At 33.1% G+C, this 26,432-nt stretch overlaps 2 protein-coding genes across 3 annotated transcripts in view; one reads left to right on the top strand and one right to left on the bottom strand.

The window, feature by feature from the left end:
* LOC123675233 (E3 ubiquitin-protein ligase HERC2) overlaps nt 1–26,432 on the top strand; it is a 36,174-nt gene that overhangs the window by 8,384 nt on the left and 1,358 nt on the right. Inside the window, exons 16-55 of the mRNA XM_045610570.1 lie at nt 8,025–8,346; nt 8,610–8,937; nt 9,025–9,207; nt 9,523–9,700; nt 10,526–11,325; nt 11,739–12,374; nt 13,145–13,334; nt 13,570–13,886; nt 14,030–14,696; nt 14,795–15,331; nt 15,412–15,578; nt 15,651–15,854; nt 15,905–16,094; nt 16,150–16,395; nt 16,505–16,683; nt 16,741–16,938; nt 16,995–17,178; nt 17,234–17,424; nt 17,500–17,661; nt 17,717–17,947; nt 18,050–18,292; nt 18,521–18,676; nt 18,727–19,158; nt 19,254–19,376; nt 19,848–20,003; nt 20,187–20,343; nt 20,401–20,559; nt 20,924–21,091; nt 21,155–21,403; nt 21,464–21,687; nt 21,759–22,027; nt 22,088–22,299; nt 23,127–23,328; nt 23,409–23,586; nt 24,011–24,134; nt 24,198–24,327; nt 25,205–25,439; nt 25,520–25,797; nt 25,884–26,095; nt 26,154–26,378. Of these exons, the coding sequence (XP_045466526.1) occupies nt 8,025–8,346; nt 8,610–8,937; nt 9,025–9,207; nt 9,523–9,700; nt 10,526–11,325; nt 11,739–12,374; nt 13,145–13,334; nt 13,570–13,886; nt 14,030–14,696; nt 14,795–15,331; nt 15,412–15,578; nt 15,651–15,854; nt 15,905–16,094; nt 16,150–16,395; nt 16,505–16,683; nt 16,741–16,938; nt 16,995–17,178; nt 17,234–17,424; nt 17,500–17,661; nt 17,717–17,947; nt 18,050–18,292; nt 18,521–18,676; nt 18,727–19,158; nt 19,254–19,376; nt 19,848–20,003; nt 20,187–20,343; nt 20,401–20,559; nt 20,924–21,091; nt 21,155–21,403; nt 21,464–21,687; nt 21,759–22,027; nt 22,088–22,299; nt 23,127–23,328; nt 23,409–23,586; nt 24,011–24,134; nt 24,198–24,327; nt 25,205–25,439; nt 25,520–25,797; nt 25,884–26,095; nt 26,154–26,378 (10,242 nt within the window). The remainder of the gene's footprint in view (nt 1–8,024; nt 8,347–8,609; nt 8,938–9,024; nt 9,208–9,522; nt 9,701–10,525; nt 11,326–11,738; nt 12,375–13,144; nt 13,335–13,569; nt 13,887–14,029; nt 14,697–14,794; nt 15,332–15,411; nt 15,579–15,650; nt 15,855–15,904; nt 16,095–16,149; nt 16,396–16,504; nt 16,684–16,740; nt 16,939–16,994; nt 17,179–17,233; nt 17,425–17,499; nt 17,662–17,716; nt 17,948–18,049; nt 18,293–18,520; nt 18,677–18,726; nt 19,159–19,253; nt 19,377–19,847; nt 20,004–20,186; nt 20,344–20,400; nt 20,560–20,923; nt 21,092–21,154; nt 21,404–21,463; nt 21,688–21,758; nt 22,028–22,087; nt 22,300–23,126; nt 23,329–23,408; nt 23,587–24,010; nt 24,135–24,197; nt 24,328–25,204; nt 25,440–25,519; nt 25,798–25,883; nt 26,096–26,153; nt 26,379–26,432) is intronic.
* Nucleotides 323–4,840, bottom strand: LOC123675238. 2 transcript variants are annotated; one of them, XR_006746771.1, is made up of 2 exons: nt 2,258–2,892; nt 323–851 (listed from the first exon to the last, which is right to left on the bottom strand). XR_006746771.1 is itself a non-coding variant. In XM_045610582.1 (2 exons), exons 1-2 carry the CDS (start codon nt 4,797–4,799, stop codon nt 521–523), a joined length of 375 nt encoding a protein of 124 aa, XP_045466538.1. In that variant the 5' UTR covers nt 4,800–4,840; the 3' UTR covers nt 323–520. The 2 variants fall into 2 exon arrangements, 1 of the variants encoding a protein (XP_045466538.1); XM_045610582.1 differs by lacking the exon at nt 2,258–2,892 and adding an exon at nt 4,756–4,840.

The following is a 26,432-nucleotide window of genomic DNA, read 5'->3' as shown; positions in this document are numbered from 1 at the left end:
GTGTCGAATTCGAAACCTAAACTATTATGTGAAAGGAATACAATATTTAATTTGATTAGCATACAATTTAAAATAAGTTCTCTAACTTATTTTGAATTGTTTAGTCAATTTGGATTTCCATGAATAGCATATAGTATTGTCAGGTATACTCAACAAGAAATTTCACAAGAAGTATGTTTTTTTCAAATCGATTAATATATATATATATATATATATCGCTAATCTCATTTCGAAATATTTTATTTTCGATCGAAATTTTTTTATAATTAGATCCAATGGGTACTATGGAAAAATCTCTTGGTACAAAGAATAGAATGGGATCTTCATATTTTCACATTTTTAATTAATTGACAAGGCCTGGAACATTCATCTTACTGATCTAATTACGGAGTCCTAGGAAAATAGGGATTAAAAGCATTTTGCTCATTCATTTATGGATAAGGAAGAAACGGAAAACTTTATTCATTTACTTGAACGGCATATCAATCCTGAAAACTTCCCTTGTTAATAATACATTTCATCAGAATATAATTTCGAGAACCGTTCTTGGCAAGAAAGTTATGATTTTGAAAATTAATACAATAAATTTGAAAGGCAAGGACAACACGAATTTAATCAGTCGAAATGGAGTTGCAATGATGTTTTTAGGTACACTGAGTACCCCTGAAAAAATTCTGCCGGGTATGGATAGACCAGTTTTTGCAACAGTTATTGGGATTTTGGCTATATTCTGAAGGGCACGGGATGGTAGACGAATGAGGTTGAGCATAACCGCCATCCAAAACCTGTTTCCCATAAGTGATATCGGCAGGAGTACCAATCCCATCCTGTTTGCCGCTTCCATGATGAACCTGCGAAAATAAAATTTGATTGAGATAATACAGTTGTTTTAGGATCGTTTTTCGGCCGCCCGAATCCAAATTTTGAATAAATGAGTTGCGCAGGCAGGTTAGCGCTCAAACGTGGCAGTAAAGTCGTTTGGTTTTTGTTTGGACGGTCGTTTGCTTGAACACATCTCATCTACGATAGTCATCAAGTTTGACATTTGTTTGAATTTGAGAACGTTTCTAGTGTTCTTGAAGTTGATTTTGAGCAGTTTTTTATAAGACAATTATGCTACATAGCCGTTCAACTTTGCTTCCGCCGTTTTTTTTTCTGGAATTCGTGGCTTTATTGTAAAAAATTGTGTATACATTTATGATTCAAAGTATTGTCCATCGCTGGCCACTACTTTCTTTCATCTTTCGGGTAGCGTACGAATCTTGCGAATCTTTTGAAGCAATCCATGAATCGATTCAATTTTTTACTTCTTCATTAGACTGGAAGTGCTGGTCAACCAGGCCGTGTACATTGATCGAAAGAAGTGATAGTTCGAGAGATACGAGAATACGGCAGTTGTCATGTTGGTATATGTCCGGAAATCTTTGTAATATTGAATGAAATTTGATATAATTTTACTGTTCGAGTCGTAGAATTTCAGATTTTCCAGTATACGATATGCGTTGAGCCTACGCTAGCTTGAAATTCTTTGTAATAATGAACGCCCGAGAAATATTTCAGAATTTAATATTATTTACTTCTGATTAAAATCTTATAAAACGTCATACAATCTAATATTTTTACTCTGCATGTAGTTTTCCTTTTAAAATTTTGGCTCTGCATTTAATGAAAATCATTATCGACCTGCCAGAGGAAACAGAGGCGTCAACAATAATTATTTTCTACAATAAAACCTTGAATTCGGCCAAAGAAAAAAATTCTTATCTCTAGTTCAAAACATTTCTTTTTGTTCATGAAAAAACTACGAAATATTCTTTCAAGTGGCATTGAGTTAAAAAAGTAAGTATGTTAGTAACAATTCAATTTTATGTCTACCATCATCAATAATAGCGAATGTTTAAATTTTGATGGCGGGGATATGAACGTTTATGTTTTGTCATGATCACAAAACGCTGTAGTAGTAGACAGTTGAGTCCAATAAATAATAATACTATATTTCACTATTTGTTTGCTTTTTGCAAAAACGTAGAAAGAAATTAATGTTATGCAATATTCTATAAGTTTTAAAGACAACCCAATATTAATTGAAGAATAGATAAAACATTTTCATTTTTATATTTTTTCAATTTATTGTATATGATGTTCTGCTCCCTGATTCTATTTTGCTTTCAGTTTTCAAACTAGTATTCAGTTTTATCCTTTTCTATTTCGTATCGCATATTCACGTTGTCAGTATGATATAATCTTGAATTGTTACCTGAAATGAAGGTTTTTAAAGCTGAAATATTCTCGAAACTATATTACTTTATGCGATTTCGGTACAATTAAAAACTACCAAAGAAATATAAAATTCTGAACACAAACTCAACGAATTCTACTAAGGAATGGGCCTCACTAATGTGATGATAAAGAATAATGTACTTTATGTCTTATCATTCTGTTAGTTATTGAACCAATTATGTAATTTTTTATAATTATTACGTTTTTGGAGGGGTTTTGCAGAGAAAATGAGGAGTATTTTACTGAATTCGTTCGAAAAATATTTCAGAACTAAATATTACTCATTTCTGTCTCGATTATTGAAATCTTATAAAAGTCATTCAATCTAATATTTTTACTTTGCATATAGTTTTTCCATCAAAATTTTGATTCTGTACCTAATAAACAATTCTCAGTTTATTCTGGTTGACTTTTGCTTTGTTTATTGTTAACTCAATAAAGTTTCCAAGACAAAAAATTATTGGGTTTTCTCTTCATAATTTATTACAATGCAGGGCGTCCCAGAATTAGTGGTCAATAGTTTACTCGATACTTTACTACCGTACTCTACGACATAAAATATCGTGGTAAATATTTTTTTTTTCAAGAAACGTACTATTTTAATAGATTCCATTTTTTTCTTCTTCATAACTAACTTAGCAAAAATTAGTAAATTTCATATGGCTCTTGTAACTTGGGAGCTGTAACATACTATGGAAGTCAGTTGCTTCTCAAACTGCTGGATTTAAGGGTAAATTTCTCAACCCTTTCGTATCTATCAAATTTTGAGATAACATTTCGAAAACATAATGTTTTGTATTGAAAAACATACTGTTTCGGCCGTGTACATCTTTTTTTCGAGAAAAAAAAATTGAAAACTATATGAAAAATATTTTTGTTTGAAGAATTATAAGGTAAATTATTGACCAGTAATCCTGACACACCATGTATATGGGAATGGTGCATAATCTTATATCAAAGCGATTTTTCAGAATTATCTTTCTAAATAATGAAATTATATATTCGAATAAAAATGAATTCATCGAAGTGAATTCTCTGAACCTTTGTTAAATCCTCCATAACGACAAAACAATTAATTGAGCGCTCATTCACGGAACAGATCCCCCTATTATTTCGTAACAATGTCTGTAATTTTCGAATTTTGAGATGAGAATGATTTTAAACTATAAGGATCGTCTTACTAACTTACGAACCCGTACTCAAATTTGATTCTGTCCGTCCGTGCGGAAACACGATAATTCCCGAACGAAAAGAGCTAGAAACTTGAAATTTCAAGATAGACTCGGATCTCGAATGCCTCGATTAAGTTAGGTAATGGAAAAAATTGAAGTTTCATATATAAAGCCGTTCGGAATTCTCTTCTTATGTTTATGTCATAACTGTCATGAGACTCGGTTGAAATAAAAATTTGCTTTTGTATGTAGAATGATAATTTCAAGCTTAATTTCATGTTGATCGCTTAACCAGAACCTTGATTTTGAAATCTTTTGAGCGCTCGTTCATTAATGTGCCAATTGTGCAATTTTCGTGACCACAAAATCAACGGAGTTGCGGTTATAGATTTTCATGCTTGTATACAGGGTGTTTCCTAAACATGCGGCAAAAATTCAGGGGGTTGTTCCTTGGACTATTTTAAGCATGTTTTGTCCTTGGATGATTTTTGAAAAACCTCTTTGTTTCGAAGATACAGGGCGAACAACATTTTTCATATTTTTAAAATTAATAATAGTTTAAATAAAAATGCGTACCGCACTGTGTTTACTAAGTAGGTACAATTTATTTTCAAATTTGTTTAACAACATTCCAATCACTAAAAACGGCCAGTTTTTTGACTAAAAATTGATAAGTGCAGATGGTAAAGGAATACAGATTAAACACGGTTTTCATTTGAATTCGTTTTGTGATGTATTAGCAATTAACATTTTTTATTTATTTTTTTTTTTTATTGGATGCTTGTATGCTGGCTAGAGGTGGTCATTTTCAACAGTTTTTGTAGGTTGAGTTGAATTTTCATGTAATTTTTCATAATAAAATGTTATTATCTGAAATTTTGTTTCCCCTATATCTTCGAAACAAATAGGTTTTTCAAAAATCATCAAAGGACAAAATATTCTTAGAATAGTCCAAGGAACAACCCCCTGAATTTTTGCCGCATGTTTAGGAAATACCCTGTATATTGAATAACAACCATTTCAAGCTTAGTGCGAAATTTCATGTGGATTGCAGCATCAGAACTCAATTGCATAAGCTCGGAGCTGCTGCAAGTTTTAAAGGAAGTCTGGAATAAAAATGAAATCTCATTTCAAAGAGAAATTCAAATTTTGATGTTTTTAGTGTAAATTTTCGATATAAATAGACTCTTTTTCATTTCTGGAATTACTAAAAACGACAAAAGTTTGGGAAATGATATTGGATTTGCGGAATTGTTTGGACGATTTCGATATTCCTTAGGTACCACATATTAAATGTTTTTACCGAATCATCCATAATATGTCACTAGTCACATCAGATGTATCCATTTTTGGTTTTACTCTGCTGTTGAATCGCGCGGTGTTCAATACAAACTAATTTTATTCTACTTGATTAACTCGGAAGTTTTTGTGTGTAATTGGCATCTTGTCCGGGAGCCTAGGCTTCAAATTACCCATTTACTTATTTTTCAGATGAACCTTGCGCTATTTCTATTGAAGAAACTGAATCGCTTCGCCGAATCGTTTATTGTTGTTGAAGTCGTCAACTACGTTAACTGTCTAACCAACAAAAAATATAATAGTTCAACAGAAAACGCTCTATTAGTGTGACGTCACACACCGGCATTTTTGGTTCTCCTGTCAGTGTTCGGAATCCAAACAAACAAATTGTCATTTAAATTAGTACGTTGTCGTTGAAGGAAATGGCTTATTTTCATAAATAAGAGTATTTGAGGAACGATTTCAATATTAATTGATAGACAGAAGGAACGAGGTTATTACCAGTAAGTTTGAATCCTGTATCATTCCCCAGATTTCGTAAAAAGCCGTGTTTATTAGTTGAACTTCAAGTTCGAACTTACTGGCATTAATCTCGTGCCTTCTGTCTATCAATTAATAGTAAAATCGTTCCTTAAATAACCTTATTTAACAAAATAAGCCAATTTCTTCAATGACAACTTACTTATTTGAATGACAATTTGTTTGTTTGGATTCCGAATACTGACAGGAGAACTAAAATGGCGGTGTGTGACGTCATCACTAATAGAGCGTATTAGCCCCGAGCCCCGCCTACAGGTCACTTTTTTTCTAGCACGATAACAGCTCATAGCGTCTCCTCTCTATTCTATCTCGATGGCCCCAGCGAATACTCTTGTAACTTTCAAAAATACCTTTTCCAGGTCGCTGCTAAAAAAAAAACCAAACAACTATAATGAAAATTTCAATATTTCATATTTACGAAACAGCCGAAGTTTGGTGATCCCGTACTTTCCGTTCGTTATCGAGTCGAAATTTATTGGTTATTAAAAATTCAACTTTTTATTGATTACATATTGATATGTGGTCATTCCCGATATTTGAAATTTTCTGGTGATTATGGAATTATGTTTGTGAAAAATACCGCTTTACTTTCTGTAGAAGGTGTTGGAAATATATCGTTGTTATGTTCACGGTTAACATTAAGATTCTAATAGATATCATTTTAATTTTATATGAACTTAATAAAAACATGTGTTCTAGTTTCAGAAACTTTTGAACTCTTCGTAATTTCTTTTCTAGTATAGTTCTTCAGTTATTATTTTCTGTTTTAATTTTCCATTCAACACGATACATAAATACATATTTGGGCTCATGTCAGAGGTGATATGAAAAGACATATAATGTCACCAAGAAGGCTGTCGGCTTCCTACAGAAAGAACATTCCTGACCTACATTCCTTCGGTGAACGACAATAACAGTATACCCTTCAAATTGGCACAAACATCGAAACAGTTTACAAAAAGAAAACTGAGATCGGGGAAGCGCAAACCGATTTTTGGAGGTAAAGATGTTTACAGGGATTTTCCAGAAGCTTGAATAAGGTCACAATAGCCAGAATGATTTCCAATATCCGATGATGGATTGGCACTATCAAGAAGAAGAATCTACAGAACACCTTGTGACTGAGAAAAAGGTTTATATTGGGATTGCGAAAAGAAATATCCAGACGTGGATTAATGACCACAAACGTTGTATTCATGATCTCAAAAACAAAATATTTTTCCAACATAAAAAGTTATTATCCTCGGATAAACATGGAGAACACCTAGATTTACAAATAAAACAATATTTAGAGAAAATGGAAGACAACCACCAGAGCAGGTTTTGGTATAGTAAATTTAGTATATAAGCTCAAAGTGGAAGGAACGACTCCATAACTACAAACCATATCGATACACTACTTGAAGGCTAGTTATTCCCAGTTATTACCCAGTTATTTATTTTTTTTTTAGTAACTAAACGTGTTTCACAAATTTATTCCGGTTGATGCCCTATCTCTAAACCTCATCAGTTCGGAACAATCTCACGTCGAGATATAATATTCTACTGAGATACCTTTATATTGGTATACAGTGATACCAACTAGGATGTAACTAGAGGTTAGAAAGAGAGGCATAAAGAATGTCCAGAGTCAAATGGATAGCGACAACGTTTTCCCCTCCCACTAATTGTGAAAATCCAATCAGAAAGAAGAGGAAACACCCCCAAGCTATGCGAATCTTCAGAGTAAATTGCAGAGTAAATCCTTACTCTGCAAAAGTTTAAAAAAAAAAATGTAGTCGCCTGAACAAAAAATTAATATTATTAAGTGCTGTTTATGTTTCAAAGCTGACAGGGACCGTATTATCGACAAGTGATCTTTCAAAACGTATACGTTCATTCAGTGTAATTAGCACTGAAAGAACGTATACGTTTTGAAAGATCACTTGTCGAGAATACGGTCCCAGATCAGATTAATTGGTTGGGCGATTCATGCTCATCTTGGAATTATTGTTTTTTTGTTTTTTGATGATGTGTGATTTTCAAAATAATAATTTTCAGTTTGCTTTAAGGCCTAAGGCTTAATAATAATACCCAAATCGATGTTGTATCAAATCCTCAAATACAACAGTTATTAACTTGGTCGAATATCGCTAATTATTAATTATAATAATTATGTCACCGTGAAAACATCTCGAAATGAAAGTACATCACTCTCGTTTCCTACAAAATACTAAATCAGAATTTCGATAATGTAGATTCTACGCCTACGTGTAACTCCCTTATCTCACAGCGATCTGCTTGAATTCAAATCATCGCATAATTCTTTATTTAACTACATAATTGGATTTCATCACTATTCCTACCATTGGATTTCTTCCATATGAAGACGTATCGTTGCCAAAACTGTATAGTGTTATAACTTTCTCCATAAAGTCTCAAGGATAATCTAAAAATCAAAGATCCGGAGATCGGAATAGCCATTACATAATCTATAACGTATAGATTCGTAGAACATTTCAAATTATCTTGCTGAAAGGCCTCCTCAAGTTATATCACCTCAAACTTTAAACCACACTCCCACTCCTTGATGTAAATGCTTCACAAGTTAACAAGGATGCTCCACACATCTTCTTTAGACTCCTGAAAGTAATTCGATTGGAAATTTAATATAGTTCTTTCTATTAACTACTTTAATAAAAAAATAAACATAAAATTTATGATATTTTTAGTTCAAATGAAAATTTATTTTAGGTTTTCTTCTGCCTGAGCTGATTGTTAGCCTCATTCTTCTTGAACAAGAGGTGGAGATGTTTCTGTGCTCCTTGAACTGGCTCAATGTTTTTGAAGAGTTATTGAAATCATTGGACAAATTATGTAGGCTCATTCAAGACATTGAAACTTTTGATAATGATGATATCGCTTGGCTTGGTGTAACCCAGAACAGACCTGTCTTGCTTCAGAAAACATTGGACGAACTACCTTTGATTCGAAAGGCTGATTTGGAAAACCATAATAGGGATGGAGGATTATGGGTTGTAATGAATAATAAAGTTTATGATATACAAGATTTCAGGTGAGCTAATAACAAATGAGGATATTATTATCATTATTTATTCATTTTATAACAGGTATTTTTTTTAAGAGCTTGAGAACTTTGAAAACTAACTTTATCATAATCTGATAGATAATTTAATGACATTCCTTTTTTAAATATAATTTTTTAATTATTGTTCAATGCCTGTTTCTAAAACTTAGTTGTCATCTACATCTATAACTCGTAGTTAATTTGACAACCATTATTTGTGAACTAAAAACAAGCTTTATTTGATTTTACAGATGTGAAAATACAGTACTTTTTGAACAATTGCAAAGAAACGCTGGGAACGATGTAACTCATATATTGAATTCTTTTCCACAAAAGCACTGTTTGATGCAACTCATGGAAAGCTATATAGTGGGTACTTATTGCCAACCCGAACCTGAAATTTCTTGTAATGATCTGGACTCCTTACAAATGTGTTCCACTCTATTAGACACTGAAAGGTATCTGGGTTATTTATTAGGTTTACATTCTCATAACCTGCGTCAGAGTATCCCTTTACAACAAGATGAAATTTTATCAAAAGAGTGGTTGAATGCAGATTTCCTCACAGGAGGATTACAGGTAAATGTATTAAGATTGAAACTATCTCTGACACTTTTTCTGTTCTTTGATAAATTCATATCTAAAGATTTGGATTTCAATACATAGGTTGACCAACCTCCAAGTCCATTTGAAGAGGAGAAGGGGGATTCAAGAAGTACAAACTCAACTACTGACAACACACCAACAGAGCCTAAAGTCAATATGAGTCAAAAGTTTTTGAAACAGTTTCCAACTCCATACGATAGAATTAGTACTTTCATAAATTCATTAGCTGAGAGCAGATTATCTGTGAGCATACTTTAATAATTGTTTTATTTCTGTTGAACATTTAATAATTCCTTAGTTGAAATTCAATTTTAATAATGATTTACCAATTCAATTCTATGAATAGTTATTCTGCTTTTAGTTCAGTTTACTTAGTCTGAACCAAAATTTCAATCAGCATGTAATAAAGTAGCAATCTTATGTAATTTGATATTGATTATTACTTAACTGTGTAATACTTTCCTATTTTTGAATAATCAAGGCTTTGTCTCTTCATCTTGCATGAGAAATACTTTCAAATGCTTTGTTATTTATTCATTTAATATTTTTTTTCATTAGGACCCATATGTGATAGCATACTTAGCCATTGTAGAACAACATTCCAAGCAGAATAATTTCTTGACAAGAATGGATTTTTCATTCGAACATCCAATAGAAGAAATAGCTAGGGTGTTATTCGCAGTTTTAATAAAACATTTGGGATTGGGATATGTACTGCTACCAATCTTAGATGCATGTAAGTGGATCAGAACTTCGATTCATTCTAGTAGAACTTAAATATCAAAAATTCAATTAATTTCAGTAGAACTTAATTATGATGTCAAAAGCCTTCTAGTAATCACTTATGTAAATAGTGAGAATGAATTTTGAATCGACTGCCTTTCAAAAAAAATTTAGGTAATTCAAATCACCTTCTACGTAGATCTCTTCCCAATCAATACACATACGCCAATGGATATTCCAATCATCAAAAATTGGAACAAGGCGATTTAGTCAAAGAAAAGAAATCAGAAAACGAAATTGCATTACAAAGCATAATAAATAAATTGACTGAGAAACAGATGATTGGAATATCCAATCATCAAAACATTTTTAGGAATCGACTATTCCACGCCGAAAATTTTTTATTTTTCCATTGACAAAGTGTGGTAGTTTGAGTTTGGAAAAGAGAGACAACTTGATCCGACCAATTTCAGAGGAATATGGTCCATAAGTTTGTTATTTTTTTGCCAGATATATATTTCTTATCGCGTGTTTTAATGGCGCAAAATGCATGAATTTTGTTCACACAAATCAGTTCTTTTCCGACGAATCATATAACTTTATCAGCGTTTCAGTAACAGAAATTTCGATTGCAATTTAAAATTTAGGACATTTATATTCGATATTTCTCTTCCTCATAAAAATCTAAAAGAACGCTTGCTGATAGATAATACTCCACGTTAAATTATGGAACTTAGTGACAAAAAGAATTTTGACAACCTATTAATAGGCTTTTCAAATGATCAATTTCAAGAACATTCTGAATATTGTATCTAATTTGCTGAAAAAAACCTTTCAGATATCTCACAATCCAATGTTACAACTAGAATGCCTAAAGCTCTTGGAGAAATGATAAAAGCGGTACATAACCTCAAATGGACTTTAATTAAAGCTAGACAAGAACATAATAAAAGCTACAAAGAAATTTGTATACCATTGTTAGAAAAGTGTAGGTATTTATTCTATGAAGTAAAACCTACCGTAAGTGTGGAAACTGAAGCATTTAAAAAAGTTAATATTTTATATAAAGAGCCTCGAGTCAGAACATTAGTGAAAAAAGTAATTAAAGATTTGAAATGTGGCAGTCACACATCAGACATTCAAAAACCTGAAGATATTGTAAATGCGACAATACAATCACAAAGCATAGATAGGCATAAATCAAGTGAAGATATCAGTAAATCCTCAATGAAGAGAACATGTTCTGAGGGGAAAATCAATGAATCCAAAAGTGAAACTGATGATGTCAACAACGAAATCAAAAAAGCTTCGGCTGAGAGCCGTGCTTTGCAGGATTCTCTGAATTCAAATTCGTCGAATAGTAAATGTGATCAAAACCAGACTAAAAATTCAGACCATAAGATTGAAATAGAAGAGAAATGGAATGTTGAAAATATGGAACCAAAATTGGAACAAGGCGATTTAGTCAAAGAAAAGAAATCAGAAAACGAAATTGCGTTACAAAGCATAATAAATAAATTGACTGAGAAACAGATGAAGAAAATTTCAAATGAGAATATTGGACTGATTTATCACATAATTGAGTTTGTTCAAACAAACTGTGATGTTGAGAGCTTGCGTAAAGCTATGTATTGTCAGGTAAGTCAAGATCGTTTCACAAGCATAGAATCAGGCAAGTAGAATAGCTGTTAAAAAAATGTACTTTTCCAATGCTGTTTCAAATGATTAGTTTATTTTGGATTATAATTTTGAAGAAACAATGAATTATTTACTAAATTTTCTTCACGACTTCAAATGAGGATAACTTTTTCCACTCTAATCCAATTTCTATTGGATAAAATCTAAATGTTGCTTGAAGCCGAGCTACGTGTCACAACCACATCCAAATCCGTTGGATAGTTTTGAAGATTAGCATGTGCGTACAGACAGACAAGTGCAGTTGCTATTTCAGTCTACGATAGTTCAATATACATTCCCTAATTTGTCATGTTTTTATAATCATCATCATGAATTAAGTTTTCATTTAAATTTTCAAACAAATTGATTTGCAGGTACGAAGATACAAAATTCGTAAGGAAGGATTAGACCTAATGAAACACCTGCTGAATAAAACCGATCTATTGACTTCAGTGAAATACAGCATAATCAATGGTTATCTAGGTCTGGAAAAGAAAACTAGTATTATGTGTCACTGTTTGGACAATACACAACTCGTGACACCTTATTTGAAGACTGAACTGTTGTTAGCTCAGCTAGCCATTACTGAATGGTGCATTGAAAATCTTAGGATGTATGTGTTGCGGGACAACATAACGAAAACAACTAAAATGAAAGGACTCAGCGCTAAAGTAACTTTGAATCTGGGAACCTATTCTTTATTGCGCGATATACCTAGGGCTAGAATGCTACTGGCTATCATAGGAATATTAGCCTCTAGTAGATACATTTCACTTGAATTGAGTCCTTTAATTAACAGTGGGGTAATCAGCTCTGTGTTATCTCTACTGAAACAGACTGGAAGCGATCAAAGTATAGTGAGGAAAGTATCTGAATTTTATGTGCTTTATGCTGATATGATTGAGAGCAATAAGCCTAAAAATAGTGCTTTGAGTGGTCCTGAACTTGCTAGCTTGATCAAATTGGGTACCAAGGTCGTCAGAGGTGCTGATTGGAAGTGGGGGGATCAGGTAAAAAATATATATTATTATTAAACATGTCATGTTGATGTCCCATTTGATGTTTCTGGAGAACTGGGTCTATTTGAATTTTGAACTATGATATTGTTCCATATTCTCTACTAAGCTGATATATTTTTTCCATCTTAGTAGTCCCGGTTATAGGCAATGAATTTAATTTTCATAAAAAAAATGTTGTCTTTTCTAATATGAATAATATGATCAAGTATTAAATTCTGAACAACTTTCTGTTTCAACTGTTGCATGATTCTAAATAATTTTTAAAATATAAATGAAACAAACTGAAAAATGGAAATATGCGTTGTCAATATCATTACAGGGTCTTTGATATTGTGTCAAAAATTGTCAAAAAATTCTACCATATCTTTTGTTTTTCGAATTATAACTCTATTTTTTAATGATTGTGTTGGATTCTGCTATGAAAAATAATTAAAGTGTTCTAAAATGATTATGCTCCTGAATTAATTAATTGTTGAGTTATTCTTGATTTATTATTAATTTAAAAAAAATTTTTCTAAGAAAATTTAATTTCATTTCCTGTATAACCGGAATTACTTAGGTCGCAAAAATATTCTAGCTTAATAAAGAACATATATAAATAAACAATATTGAATTATATTAAATATTAATTTTCAGATTTGAAATAGGCCCAGTAGTTGAGAAATAAACTAGAAAAATAGGCACTCGAACTTGGGACGATCTGAAAATTTACTTATTTTCTTATATGTAAAATAATAAATCCCTTTTTTCATTTTTATTAGGATGGAAATCCTCCTGGAGAAGGTAGAGTAGTTGGAGAGCTTGGAGATGATGGTTGGGTTAGAGTAGAATGGGCTAATGGAACAAGAAATAGTTATAGAATGGGAATCGAAGGAAAATATGATCTGACTTTGGCATGTCCACCGTCCCCAGTAACATCTGAATCTGAAACAGAGGAACAAAATGAAAAAGGTATACATATTATGAACCACCAAATCATAATGACTTTTTAGAATATAGAAGATTGAGAAATTATAATTTTTCAATTGGTTGTTAATGAAACGGAAAGATAATCATAAATAAATAATTTCTATATTTAGTTTTAATTATCCAAGTTCTAAAAGTTATATAACTTTTACTTTCAAATTTGTGTTCTGGTGAAAATTGATTAAAATCAATATGATTTTTAATGAATTTATATTTATAGGTTCCCAACTTATCAAAGATAATCAACTTATTAAACTCATAAGAACTACAAGCATGAATTTTTTACGTAATATTGCTCTAAGCTCTGGTTTGTCTGGTACTAATCTACATCCAAGCACAATGCATGGACTAAGCAGTCTCTTCTGTTCCACCTTGAATTCATACAGTCAAGAGTGGTGCAGCTTGATCTTAATAAGAAGCATTGCACAGACTCAACAACTTTGCCGAGCATTCAGTACAAAACCTTGGATCAATATGCTATTAGATCTTTTTTCAGCTGAGTCTAGAGGCGGAAATGAGCACAATCTGCCAAATCAGGTGAATTGATTTAGTAGAATTATAGAAAGTAATTTATACAGATAAATAAAGTGTCTATTTGCTATTAAACTTTGGTATTGTCCTTGGAGAAAATATCTCAAATTTCCAAAAAAAAAATAAATAATTCTATGTTATTTTTTCAGATATTGGCAGTAAGGCTACTTCAAACATTACTTGTACAGTGGGATATGGATAATACTGAAATCACTCCTTTATTGGAAAGGTTACTTAATATACTTGGTAAAATCATACTAACTTGCCTGTATGATACAGGCAACAAACCAAATTCATCAACGAAATCTCTTGTCCTTCTCACTCAGTCACACAGTAGTACCCTTGCCCAAGAAATAATCAATTTACTAAGACTTCTACATACTTTTAATGGATGGAATCAAGTGTTGAATTCTATGCTGATGCATAAGCTGAACCTTGCTGCATACTTCCTAAGTGGCAATTATTTTCAACCTGTAATCAATGATGGCATCTCCAGTGATCAGCAGCATTATTCTGTCATTGCGTCTTTGAACATTATTGGAGCATGGGACATAAGACCAAGGATTGGCGCTGTAGTAGAAGTGGATAACGTACAGGGCACTGTATTTAAGGTATCCCCTACAGGAAAACTATGTTTGCAGGTTCACAACAGTGGAGAGATCAAGAAAGTACCAGTTGATAACCTTAAGGGGTTACCTGTTTTGGAGTTCAATTTTGATAAAATGCCAATTAGTGAAAATTTTGTAAAAACCTGGGCTTCTTTAATCATGTATCAATCAGGTTCATGGAATTCTCAAGAAAAGAAAATCTCACATGGTAAGTGAAATAAAGTGCGAGAGTGATAAGCATTAAAATAAAGTTTTGAATTTGTTTGAAAATTTAATATCCATTATATATCTTCTTGTATCTGTTAGGCCTGATCAATGTAAGCTATTTACGAAACCAACAGTATACTCTCAGTGCTCTGAATGCCACAAGAATACTTCAAACTAATCAGCACAAATTGAGAAAAGTCTTAAAATTTATCGTCAATGGTATGGATCAATCTCAAGAGCAGCAGTCTATTGAAGAAGAGCTCAACCAACAACCTGTACTTCTTATCCAAAAAATGCTAGTCAAAGCCACACAACCAAGCCCACTCAAACCTGGTTTCACCATAGAAGAAATGCAATTGGCTGCTTTAAACCTCAGCCAGTACTTAGCTGCAGAAGGGGTATTTGAAGCCCCTTCATCGAGTGTGGTAAATGAGAAAAATTCATTTAAGAACGGGAACAAGTGCAATAGTGAATTGGCTACTCCTAATAGTGAGGGTTCTGTTAGAAGTGTGGTCAGTGAGAAGACCAATAAACGAAGGGAGATGGAGGAAGATCTCCCCTCTCATCCTTTAATCTCCCCTATCGTTGAGATGGGATTCACAAAAAAAGCTGTTGAAAATGCAATTAAAATTTTATGTAAGTATATTATATTGCTTGTTATAATTCGAATTTTGAGTTGAGTTTTCCCCTATATAAGCTTGTGTTCAATATTTCAGCAATTGAAGGAGATAACATCACAAATCTTGAATCAGTTGTAGCATGGCTTCTAGAACACCCCAAGGTTGCAACCTCAGAGAGTGAATCCACTAGTTCTGTTTATGAATCAGACACAGAGTCTGTATCATATGCAGATGGAACTGGAACTCAGTCATTAGCTCAATATGTGAGACATTTTATTCATGAGAAACCTGTTTATTGAATCCAGCAAATATTATAGAAATATTGTTCTTTTTAGAATGAAGATGGTTCTTCTAAAACTCAATCCTTCTGTAGGAGATCACAATTTCTATCAAATGATGAATATGCCATGTATGTAAGAGATAATGTGGAAGTGGGCATGTTGGTTAGGTGTTGTAAAAGTTATGAGGAAGTTGAATTGGGTGATATTGGAAAAGTAGTGAAGATAGACCGGGAAGGATTACATGATCTTAATCTTCAGGTGATGAAACCGAAGGGGTCAAATAATTCTTTACAACTGAACATTTTTAGGTTAACTGGCAACACAGATTGGGAACATATTGGGTTAGATTTATACACGTAGAGTTGTTAGGTTTTCCTCCTTCCCTACCAACACCATCTTCTGTCAAGGTTGGAGATAAAGTAAGAGTGAAACCTACAGTCACAACTCCCAGGTACAAATGGGGATGTGTGACACATGAAAGTGTAGGCGTTGTAACTGGTAAATGAATATTTCTTCTACTTAGATGACAAGTAAAGCACTTAACTTTTTGCAGCAATTTCTCCAAATGGCCATGACTTGACTGTAGATTTTCCAAAACAACCAAATTGGACAGGATTAATTTCTGAAATGGAAATTGTTCCATCTTGTCACGATGGAGTGTTTTGCAACAGTTGCTGCATGAAACCTATAAGAGGACCTAGGTTCAAATGTAAAGTTTGTGAATCATTTGATTATTGTGAAAACTGCTTTTACACTAAAAGAAATCACAGACACTCATTCAACAGGATAAATGAGCCAGGTAAATCAAAATTCGAACACCAAATTCAATCTGATTATTCAATTGATTTACATGTCTTTCTATTATTTATTGGCGGTTTCAGTTTTGTTTTATAATTGATATTTTTCAGGGTCTCCTGAAATTCAAGCTGGCAAACCAGGAAAATATTATCGACATGACATTGAAGGTGATGGTGTTGTTTTGACAGAATGGTACAGGTGTGTGAGAACTACCACTGTATCATCAAAGTGTGGTTTGGTACTAGATATACCTGGTTCTGTATGGCAAAGTTGTGGTACTCAAGGAAAGGTAAATTCAATAGAATTCAGTAAATAATTTATATATTCCATATTGTTTTTTAATTAGCATTGGATTCGATTAGAATTATACCCAGACATCATAATAAAATCATTGAAAATGGGGGTCGATCCCGCTGATAACACTTATATGCCATCATGTGTTGTTATAAAGGGTGGAACCAGCATAAGTTCTCTTGTTGAGTTAAATGTTGTTAATATAAAGAACCATGATACAAGCGTTGTTTTGTTATCTAACTTGGAAAAGGTATATTTCATCATTTCTTGTTAAGTAAATATCGAAAAAATTATAATTTTTTTTAGCATTATCCATTGATAGAGATCAATATTGTCAAATGTAGAAATAAAGGAATAGACTGTAAAGTACATGGAATGTCTATCGTTGGAACAAAAAAACAAGCATTTGGAGAGTTGAGAACATCAGTGTCTTTCTTAGCCAATGATTGGGATCTTGCTCAGGAACCCTCTCCTATTGCTGCCCATGGAGGTAAATTAACCTAATTAATTTCTAACATCGGAATTGTCTTCCTGTAAATTTTTAGGAAGTGATAATAGTGGAGAGCCCTCAAATTGTAAAGTCTATGTATGGGGTTTGAATGATAAAGACCAACTTGGCGGTATGAAAGGATCCAAAGTAAAGCTACCAGTGTATAGCGACTTTTTGAGTGAATTGAAGCCATTACATATAGCTGGTGGTTCAAAATCTCTATTTGTAGTATCGCAGGAAGGAAAAGTAAGTTATAACGGATGATTGGATGTTAAGTTTAGTAAAAAAAAAGAGTTCATTAAATGGTTGTCGATTTTACAGTTATATGCTTGTGGGGAAGGTACCAATGGACGTCTAGGTCTTGGTCATAATAACAATGTTCCATTTCCAAGACCTATTCCTTTCTTAAGTCAATATGTAATCAAAAAAGTAGCCGTACATTCAGGTGGAAAACATGCCATGGCTTTAACATTAGATGGAAAGGTCTGTTGAGTTACTTTTATTGTAAAATATTAGTAATTTACTTTTTTCTTTGAAGGTGTTTTCTTGGGGTGAAGGTGAAGATGGCAAACTAGGTCATGGCAACAGACTGAATTTAGATAAACCTAAAATGATTGATGCTTTAAAAAGTAAGAAGATCAGAGAAATAGCCTGTGGCAGCTCTCACTCAGCAGCCATAACAAGTAATGGGGAACTATACACATGGGGACTTGGGGAGTATGGTCGTCTTGGGCATGGCGACAATGTTACTCAATTGAAACCCAAAATGGTGAGTACAGGTTTTCTTAATAGCTGAAAACATTTCAGGTAATAAGTATGAATGGATATTCATTATAAATAAAATAAAAAACCTTATACCATCCCTTTATAGGTCAAAGCATTGGTAGGTCATCGTGTAGTACAAGTAGCATGTGGTTCTAGAGATGCCCAAACCTTGGCTCTAACAGATGAAGGTTTAGTATTTTCTTGGGGTGATGGCGATTTTGGAAAATTGGGTCGTGGTGGTTCTGAAGGATGTAATATACCACATAATATTGAAAGGCTCAACTCTCTAGAAGTAATTCAAATTGAATGTGGGGCTCAATTTTCATTAGCCCTCACCAAAAAAGGAGAGGTAGGACTGAACATAAAAAAAAATTCAATTGTAATTTATTTCAGTAAATACTTTTTTTCTCTTGTGATTTCCTCAACATATATATTTGTTATTGAGCAGAGGAAACATTTTTTATTAGCCTTTTCAATTATTTCAATTTCCACATATATCTGAAAATCAGAGTAATCTTAATATCAGTTTCAACGGATTTTCTTTGAATAAAAAACAGATTCAAGTATATATTTTCAGATATGGACTTGGGGAAAAGGAGATTATTTCCGATTAGGTCATGGAAATGACCAGCATGTCCGAAAACCCACTATTATTGATACTTTGAAAGACAAGCAAATAATCCATGTTGCTGTGGGTGCTCTCCATTGTTTGGCAGTTACAGAAAATGGCCAGGTTTGTTAATTATTTATTTTCGAGATAAAAATTCTAGGGTTTATTTATAGGTATATGCTTGGGGAGATAATGATCATGGTCAGCAAGGAAATGGATCAACAATGGTGAATAGAAAACCTGCACTAGTTCATGGATTTGAAGACGTTCATATAAATAGAGTAGCTTGTGGCAGTTCACATTCTATTGCTTGGACTCTACAAGATACTAAGAACAACTCTAAAATAGAACCAGTCATCTTCCCTGTTGCAAAAGATCCATTGGGATCGTCTATATTAGGCTTGTATGATGGTGAAAAAACTAATTCCAGAAATAATACAAAGAATGCTCCAACTTTATCTTCGATTGTAATGTCTCTTGAAAGCAATACGGCTAAGCAGCAGGCTTTGCAACATATTTTAAATGCTATGCATATACACCAGCTAAGACAGGCAATTATCAAGGCATTGCGGAGCCACACTAATATGAAGAATAATGAAACTAAGGTAGGCTAATATTAAGTATAGTATTCTCAAATTATTATTATAACATTTCATATTATTTGTTTATGCTTGTTTATATATTGAATTTTCTTTAATAGATTCAAACCCCTGATGTTATCCTTGAAAAATCTTGCACAAATTCAATAATTATCAATAATACCGAAATAGCATTTGGAGGAGGGGAAGCTCCAGTATCTTTCGCAGAAATGGCTGCTATTAATGTAAGTTTGGAGATTATGAAAGTAAGTTTGCTATTATTATCTTCAATGTAATCGAAGCCAAGCCTTGAAGGCGAAGAAATTCTCTGGTTTCTGAGACCGCCCAACTAATCACTCATGGGTGAATAATTAATAAAGATGTGCCTGAAGTGGCGATGTGACACAGTAAAAAATTAAACAGAACACAACCCGTTCTTCTAATTCACACAAGTTCTATGCTTCTGAAAATATCTTAAAATATTTGAGAGCGCCTTTCTACAGTTTGGTCATACACAATTTGGAGTTAGGTTAATATAAGTCTATTGAAGGCAACAGTGATTATTTTACAGAATTATACTTATTTATATATTGCATTCATATTTTTTGATTATTTAATACTAATAAGGTCACAATAGCCAGAATGGTCTCCAATATCTGATAACGGATTGGCACTATCAAGAAGAAGAATACTAATATTTGAATGAAATTTCCTAGAGTCACCCTGCCACTCCGGAAACTGAAGACAATCAACTAGCTTTGATGCAGTCGATGACAGCAAGTAGTTGTTCTGCTAGTCTTTCTTCTAAACATTCTAGGATGTCAACAAGTGCAATGTCAGTTATAGCAGCAACATTGACTTCGCATGCTGAAGTAAGTAGCTATTTTGTATATAGTTAATAAATTCAGAGGGAATGCAAATTGGCAACACAGTTGATTTGCAATATTAAAATGATAATCTTTTCTTATCAGTTAAGTTCACTCTCATAATCAGATTTGGCATTTTTTATCGACAGAATTGGAATATCCCGGGCTTTTTCATGGTTTTTTTTCTAGGTTATTGGTGATGATGGTGGAATGGCTGGCCTAGACGATTTCACATCTTTGCTTAATGAAAGTGATGCACGATTACTGGTTGATTTACTGAAATTAGCAGTTGCTGATAGAGTAGAAAATGACCAATCAGAAGAAATATTATCATCAATCCTTATAAGTAAGTCTGTTTGGTTTTCATTATTTGCAACATATTTTCTTTATTGGCAATTTACAGCTATGGGAAGTAATAATCCCTCAATTGGTGCTATGTTACTTGAAATATGTATAACCGAATTAGAAGATACATCAAATAGTACCCAATCACTTACAAGTGCTCCTCGTCCTGTGGTTCAAGAATCTAGTCATCCGTATGTGGATGATGTCACATTGAAAGGTTAGTTACATCACAAATCTTTATTTTCACTTATTCAGAAATTGAATCTCAGTTCCAAAATGATAGTTGAGGAGAGACGACCAAATTTCTTTGGGTCCCATTTTGGGGCTCAAAAGTTGAAAATATTGGAATTAGAAAAATAAGTCGTGTATTAATGTTCAAACATTGAAAATCATTAAGAAAGTTGGAGATTTTTGTGATTAACTGTTTTTTATGATTTTTATTTTTCGTTATTTTACTTGATTTTGGATACAGAGCATTACTGCTGATCCCAACTGATACTTTGATCCACAGTAAGGGGCTCAGAGTGTAGTGTCTAGAATTGATTAATGAATGAAAACTTAATCTATGATCTCAACTTCAGGGCATGTTAGACTTCCTGGTGCAGATGCTCTTAGGGTAGAGTTCGATTGTCGATGTTCCACTGAAAGACGACATGATCCATTAACAATTACTGATGGAACAGGAAGAATTGTGGCTACAAGGTCAGGAAGAGAACGTGCTGAATGGTCTTCTGAATTAAGAATTCCTGGTGAGTTCAAGTATAAGATTACATTATTGAATGTTTTCCTATAAAATTGTATATTTTCATTAGGTGATGAATTACGTTGGACTTTTACTAGTGACAGTTCTGTTAATGGTTGGGGATGGAAATTTACTGTTTATCCAGTAACTTCAAATCATGGTACTAAAGAATTAGGATCAGATAGAGCTGTTTTGAGTCAACCATCTATGGATATGGTGATGAAGCTACTTGATTCTAAACTTTATCAGGCTGCAAATTCACTTCTGATGTCTAGATTAGCTGCAGCTTTAGCTTCTTGTTCTCAACTGAGTTCCTTATGTGAGTTTTGAAGTACATATTTTGAATTTCTATTCAAACATTTTGCGTTTTTTCATTCAGCTGCAAACCAAAGGATGTGGTCTATAAAGAAATTGCATAAACTATTGATGGGAACAGAAGACAACTTAAGTACACCGAATCTTCAAATACAAATTCTTAAAGCACCAGATAATGCTTTAGGAGTCTTGTTCAAAGAGCTTCCGAAAGCTATCCTGAGGCAATATGAATATGAAGATATATCAGTTAGAGCTGGTTTGCATTTGATGCATTCTGATTTCTTCAAAGTGAGTTGATTTACATTGAAGCAACGTATTTACAGGTATCTTGATATTTCTATTGGTGTGTTATATTTTAGGCATTAATAGCCTTAGCTTGCGATCTTGAAATGGACAAATGGGATGAAATCCTTGATAATCACAAATGGTCCTGGTTCCGACGTTACTGTTCAGTTGCAAGAATAGCGAAATCTCTGATTCATAGAAAACCCTTACCCTTATCATTTTGTGAAGATGTTAGAAAAAAATTATCTGATAAGGATTACGACAGAGGGGATTATTCAGATCATGAAAAACATTCGATATTCAAAAAAGAACATGATGAGCAACTTCTTATTTGGTTAAATAGGTAAGTAAAGAAGTTTTCAAAATGGAAAGCTTTCAACTCATTGTACAAAAATTCATAAAGGAAACCAGAAGATTGGACTTTGTCTTGGGGTGGTTCTGGTACAATTTTTGGATGGGGTCATAACCACAGAGGTCAATTGGGCGGAATTGATGGCGCCAAAGTGAAAGTACCAACTGCTTGTGAGGCACTATCGTCTTTGAGACCAATACAACTTCTTGGTGGCGAACAAACATTATTTGCTGTTACAACTGATGGAAAAATCTATTCTACAGGTAATGTTATTTCAGTAAATTTGCAGGTTGACTTCATTATACAGGGTGGCCATTTGAAAACGAAACAGACGAGATTACAGACGAAATACAGTTTTTCGATAGAAATGCTCAGACAGGTCGATTTCTGTTTCGAGGGGGAAAACTTAAGATGTAGGTTACGGACGCATAGCGCTTCAACCCTTGCTACTACAACCCTCACCCCCAAATTTTGAATAGGGAAGATGGGGTGAGTGATACCTCATTTGAAAGGTATTTTTATACTGATTTCAGCACAGTAATTGTTTTTTCATTTTATGCATTAGTTCTCGAAATATTCTTAACTAAGTATTTGAAAATGAAGTGGTGTTTTCATGGCACTTGTAGTGTTTTGTGAAAAATCGACATTTTGAGCTTCAAAACAACCATGACTGTGGCTTCCTTCCTAACTAACTAACGCATGAATATTTCGAGAACTAATCCATAAAATGAAAAAACAATTACTGTGCTGAAATCAGTATAAAAATACCTTTAAATTGAGGTATCACTCACCCCATCTTCCCTATTCAAAAATTGGGGGTGGGGGTTGTAGCAGTAAGGGTTGAAGCGCTATGCGTCCGTAACCTACATCTTAAGTTGTCCCCCTCGAAACAGAAATCGACCTGTCCGAGCATTTCTATCGAAAAACTTTATTTCGTCTGTAATCTCGTCTGTTTCGTTTTCAAATGGCCACCCTGTTAGTATAAACTGATTCGACATTGATATTATACAATTTTCTATAGGTTTGGTTAGGTTGAAACCATTACTTAGTATAAACTGATTTAACATTAATATTATATAATTTTGTATAGGTTATGGAGCGGGGGGCAGATTAGGAGTAGGTGGTACAGATTCTGTTTTAGTGCCCACTTTGATAGAATCAATTCAGCACATATACATTAAAAAAATAACAGTCAATTCTGGAGGAAAACATTGCCTTGCGCTTTCTTCAGACAATGATGTCTATTCTTGGGGCGAAGGAGATGATGGAAAGCTTGGACATGGAACTAGAACGTAAGCATTGAATAAGTTTGTCATTGATGAATATCCCAGTTGACAAGTTCGAAAATTAAGGAAAGAATTTCAACTTATAGCTCATGTGAAACTCCTAAAATAATTGAAGCCCTTCAGGGGTATGAAGTAGTTGATATAGCTTGTGGAGGGGCTCATTCTGCCGCAATCACAAGTTCAGGACAACTTTTCACTTGGGGTAAAGGTAGATATGGTCGATTAGGTCATGGAGATAGTGAGGACCAATTAAAACCAAAACTTGTAAGTATGAACTCTTGATCATCATTATCATTTATTCTACTACATGAACATTCATTTTAAATGAACATACATAACATGATGAGTTATCCAAGGATAATACAGGATGCCACCGGCTGCAGTCCCAAATTTGAAGAGTGAAGTGAAAACAAATTTTAAGTGACATCTTCTAGATAGCTGTATTCTTACAGCTGTAAGAACCAACCTCTAATAGCACCAACTCCTCCCCTCTACTTGGTCTGAGGGCCTGCATTCTGCTTTACCTTGTATTCCACATTTTGACCTGATTGCTCATGTTACAAATCAATTAACATTATTATTGATAAAATTAATATTTTTAATTATAAAATGAATATTACCACCAGTGAACAGTATTATCCTATTTATAAATGTTTGTCGAATTTAACAATGAACCAATTGGTTTTAGGTGGAAGCTCTTTTGGGATATAGAGTAATTGATGTAGCTTGTGGATCAGGTGATGCGCAAACATTATGTATTACTGATGATGACAATGTGTGGTCTTGGGGCGATGGAGATTATGGCAAATTAGGTACAAATTATTAGTCATTAGTAATGAATTTATTGTTTTTCATTTAAATTTCATTTATCTCAGGTCGAGGAGGTTCAGATGGTTGTAAAATTCCAATGAAAATCGAAAGTTTAGCTGGTTTGGGAGTTGTAAAAGTAGAATGTGGTTCCCAATTTTCAGTTGCTCTTACCAGATCGGGTAGTGTTTATACTTGGTGAGTTCCAAAATTTACAAGGTATATTTTGAGAAAATCTAATTTTTTAAGAGGGTTCCCTACATTTTATTATATAATATCAACTTGCCAAATCTCAACTTGGTTGTAACCGAATTATTAGATAATTTGAAATATGCATTTGGATGTAGATTTATAATTCTGATGGCGATATCAACACGAAACTCCGCAAGAGGCTTCAAAATATTATACATACTTCATATAACATGCAAAATTTAAAATCGGTCTTATCTTTTAAAATATTGTTTGTACTTTTGATATTCTACTTGAGTTTTCTCGAGTACTGATGACGCTATCAGCACGAAATTCTACATGAAGCTTCAAATGGTTATTATATAGTTATATACATACTATCTTTCATGGATGATTTTCCATAGCTGTATTTATTACACAAAGCTACAATATTTAAATAGATGAGACATTAAATAAAATATCAATTTGCACAAAGAAAGAAGAAATATAGAAATTATTAATATTTCACCAAAAAATTCAATTATCTCACAATAATTAAAATTATACTGTTAAATTTTTTTAATAAAAATTATCTCTTTACTTACTTTGCTTCAATTTTTGTTCAAAAAATCGATAATCAGTATGATAAAGAATAATTAAAAATATTTGATTGAGATTATTCATTTGATATAAAAATAAGTTATGGCAAAACAATTGTTTTTATGATAAAAATTGAAATCCTTATTTAAGTTGTATTTTGAGATATCAAACCATGAAAACATCTTTTATGTAAATAGTAGTCAGAACATAATGAAAAAAAGAAGATTTGGGATATTAAAATTTTTTGAAGAAATGAAATTTTCAGTAACCGTTGATCCACACTTAATTTTGAATAAATGTTGTGCAGGGGTAAGGGAGACTATCATAGACTAGGACATGGATCAAGCGATCATGTAAGGCGTCCCAAGAAAGTTTCAGCTCTCCAAGGAAAAAAAATAATTTCTATTGCTACTGGTTCTCTTCATTGCGTTGCTTGTTCAGATGAAGGAGAGGTATTTACTTGGGGTGATAATGATGAAGGTCAATTAGGTGATGGTACTACAAATGCTATACAGAGACCAAGACTTGTGTCTGCCCTGCAGGTAAAATAACTATTCAAATTCAAAGGATATTTTTAGGTACTCAGTTGAAATTTTATTTGTACAATTAAATTGTTTTGTAGGGTAAAAAAATTACTAACGTGGCTTGTGGTTCAGCTCATACCTTGGCTTGGTCAACAATAAGTTCCGGTTCATCCTGTGCTGTACCAGTGATAACACCTCTAGAATATGACCTGCTTCAGGACATTCCAACCTCAGTTTTACACAAAAGACTAATATTGTTGCATTATTTTTCTGAACTGATTTGTCCATGTATCACCATGTTTCCAATTACCGGACCTGAGTCACTACATGAGCTGCGCAGCATTCTGATCTACTCCATAAAAGAGGCTACATTCCGGTTAGAACTTTTATTGAAAAACTTCTACATGAAATTTATAAATTATAATGTGGTTTTCAATAATAAAGAGATATTTTTTTCAACAGAAAAGTTGTCCAATCTACTATGGTCAGAGAGAAACATCATGGTCCTATCATAGAATTGAATCGAATACAAGTTAAAAGATCTAGATCTAAAGGAGGACTTGCTGGTATTGATGGAATGAAATCTGTATTTGGACAGATGGTTCAGAAATTACCTTTATTAACTTCAGAAACCTTAGCACTACCACATCGTGTGTGGAAAGTAGAATTTGTAGGTAAGATTGAATCGAAAATTAACTTTTATCATTATGCTAAAACCGATTCTTTTCATAGGTGAAAGTGTCGATGATTGTGGAGGGGGTTACAATGAAAGCATAACTGAGATGTGCGATGAATTACAAAATGGTTCTTTGCCTCTTCTTATACCTACTCCTAATGGTAGAGAAGAGGCTGGTGCTAATCGGGACTGTTTCATACTCAATCCAACTGCGAAATCATGTCTTCATCTAAATATGTTTCGGTTCCTTGGTGTACTGATGGGTATAGCAATCAGAACTGGTAAATAAATAGTAAAATATAGAAATGAACATTTACTTAAAGAAGTGATTTCAG

Source organism: Harmonia axyridis, chromosome 3 (assembly GCF_914767665.1).
Source record: "Harmonia axyridis chromosome 3, icHarAxyr1.1, whole genome shotgun sequence".
NCBI lineage: Eukaryota > Metazoa > Arthropoda > Insecta > Coleoptera > Coccinellidae > Harmonia > Harmonia axyridis.
The sequence above is the reverse complement of the archived record's forward strand: the minus strand, read 5'-3'. Positions and strand labels throughout refer to the sequence as shown.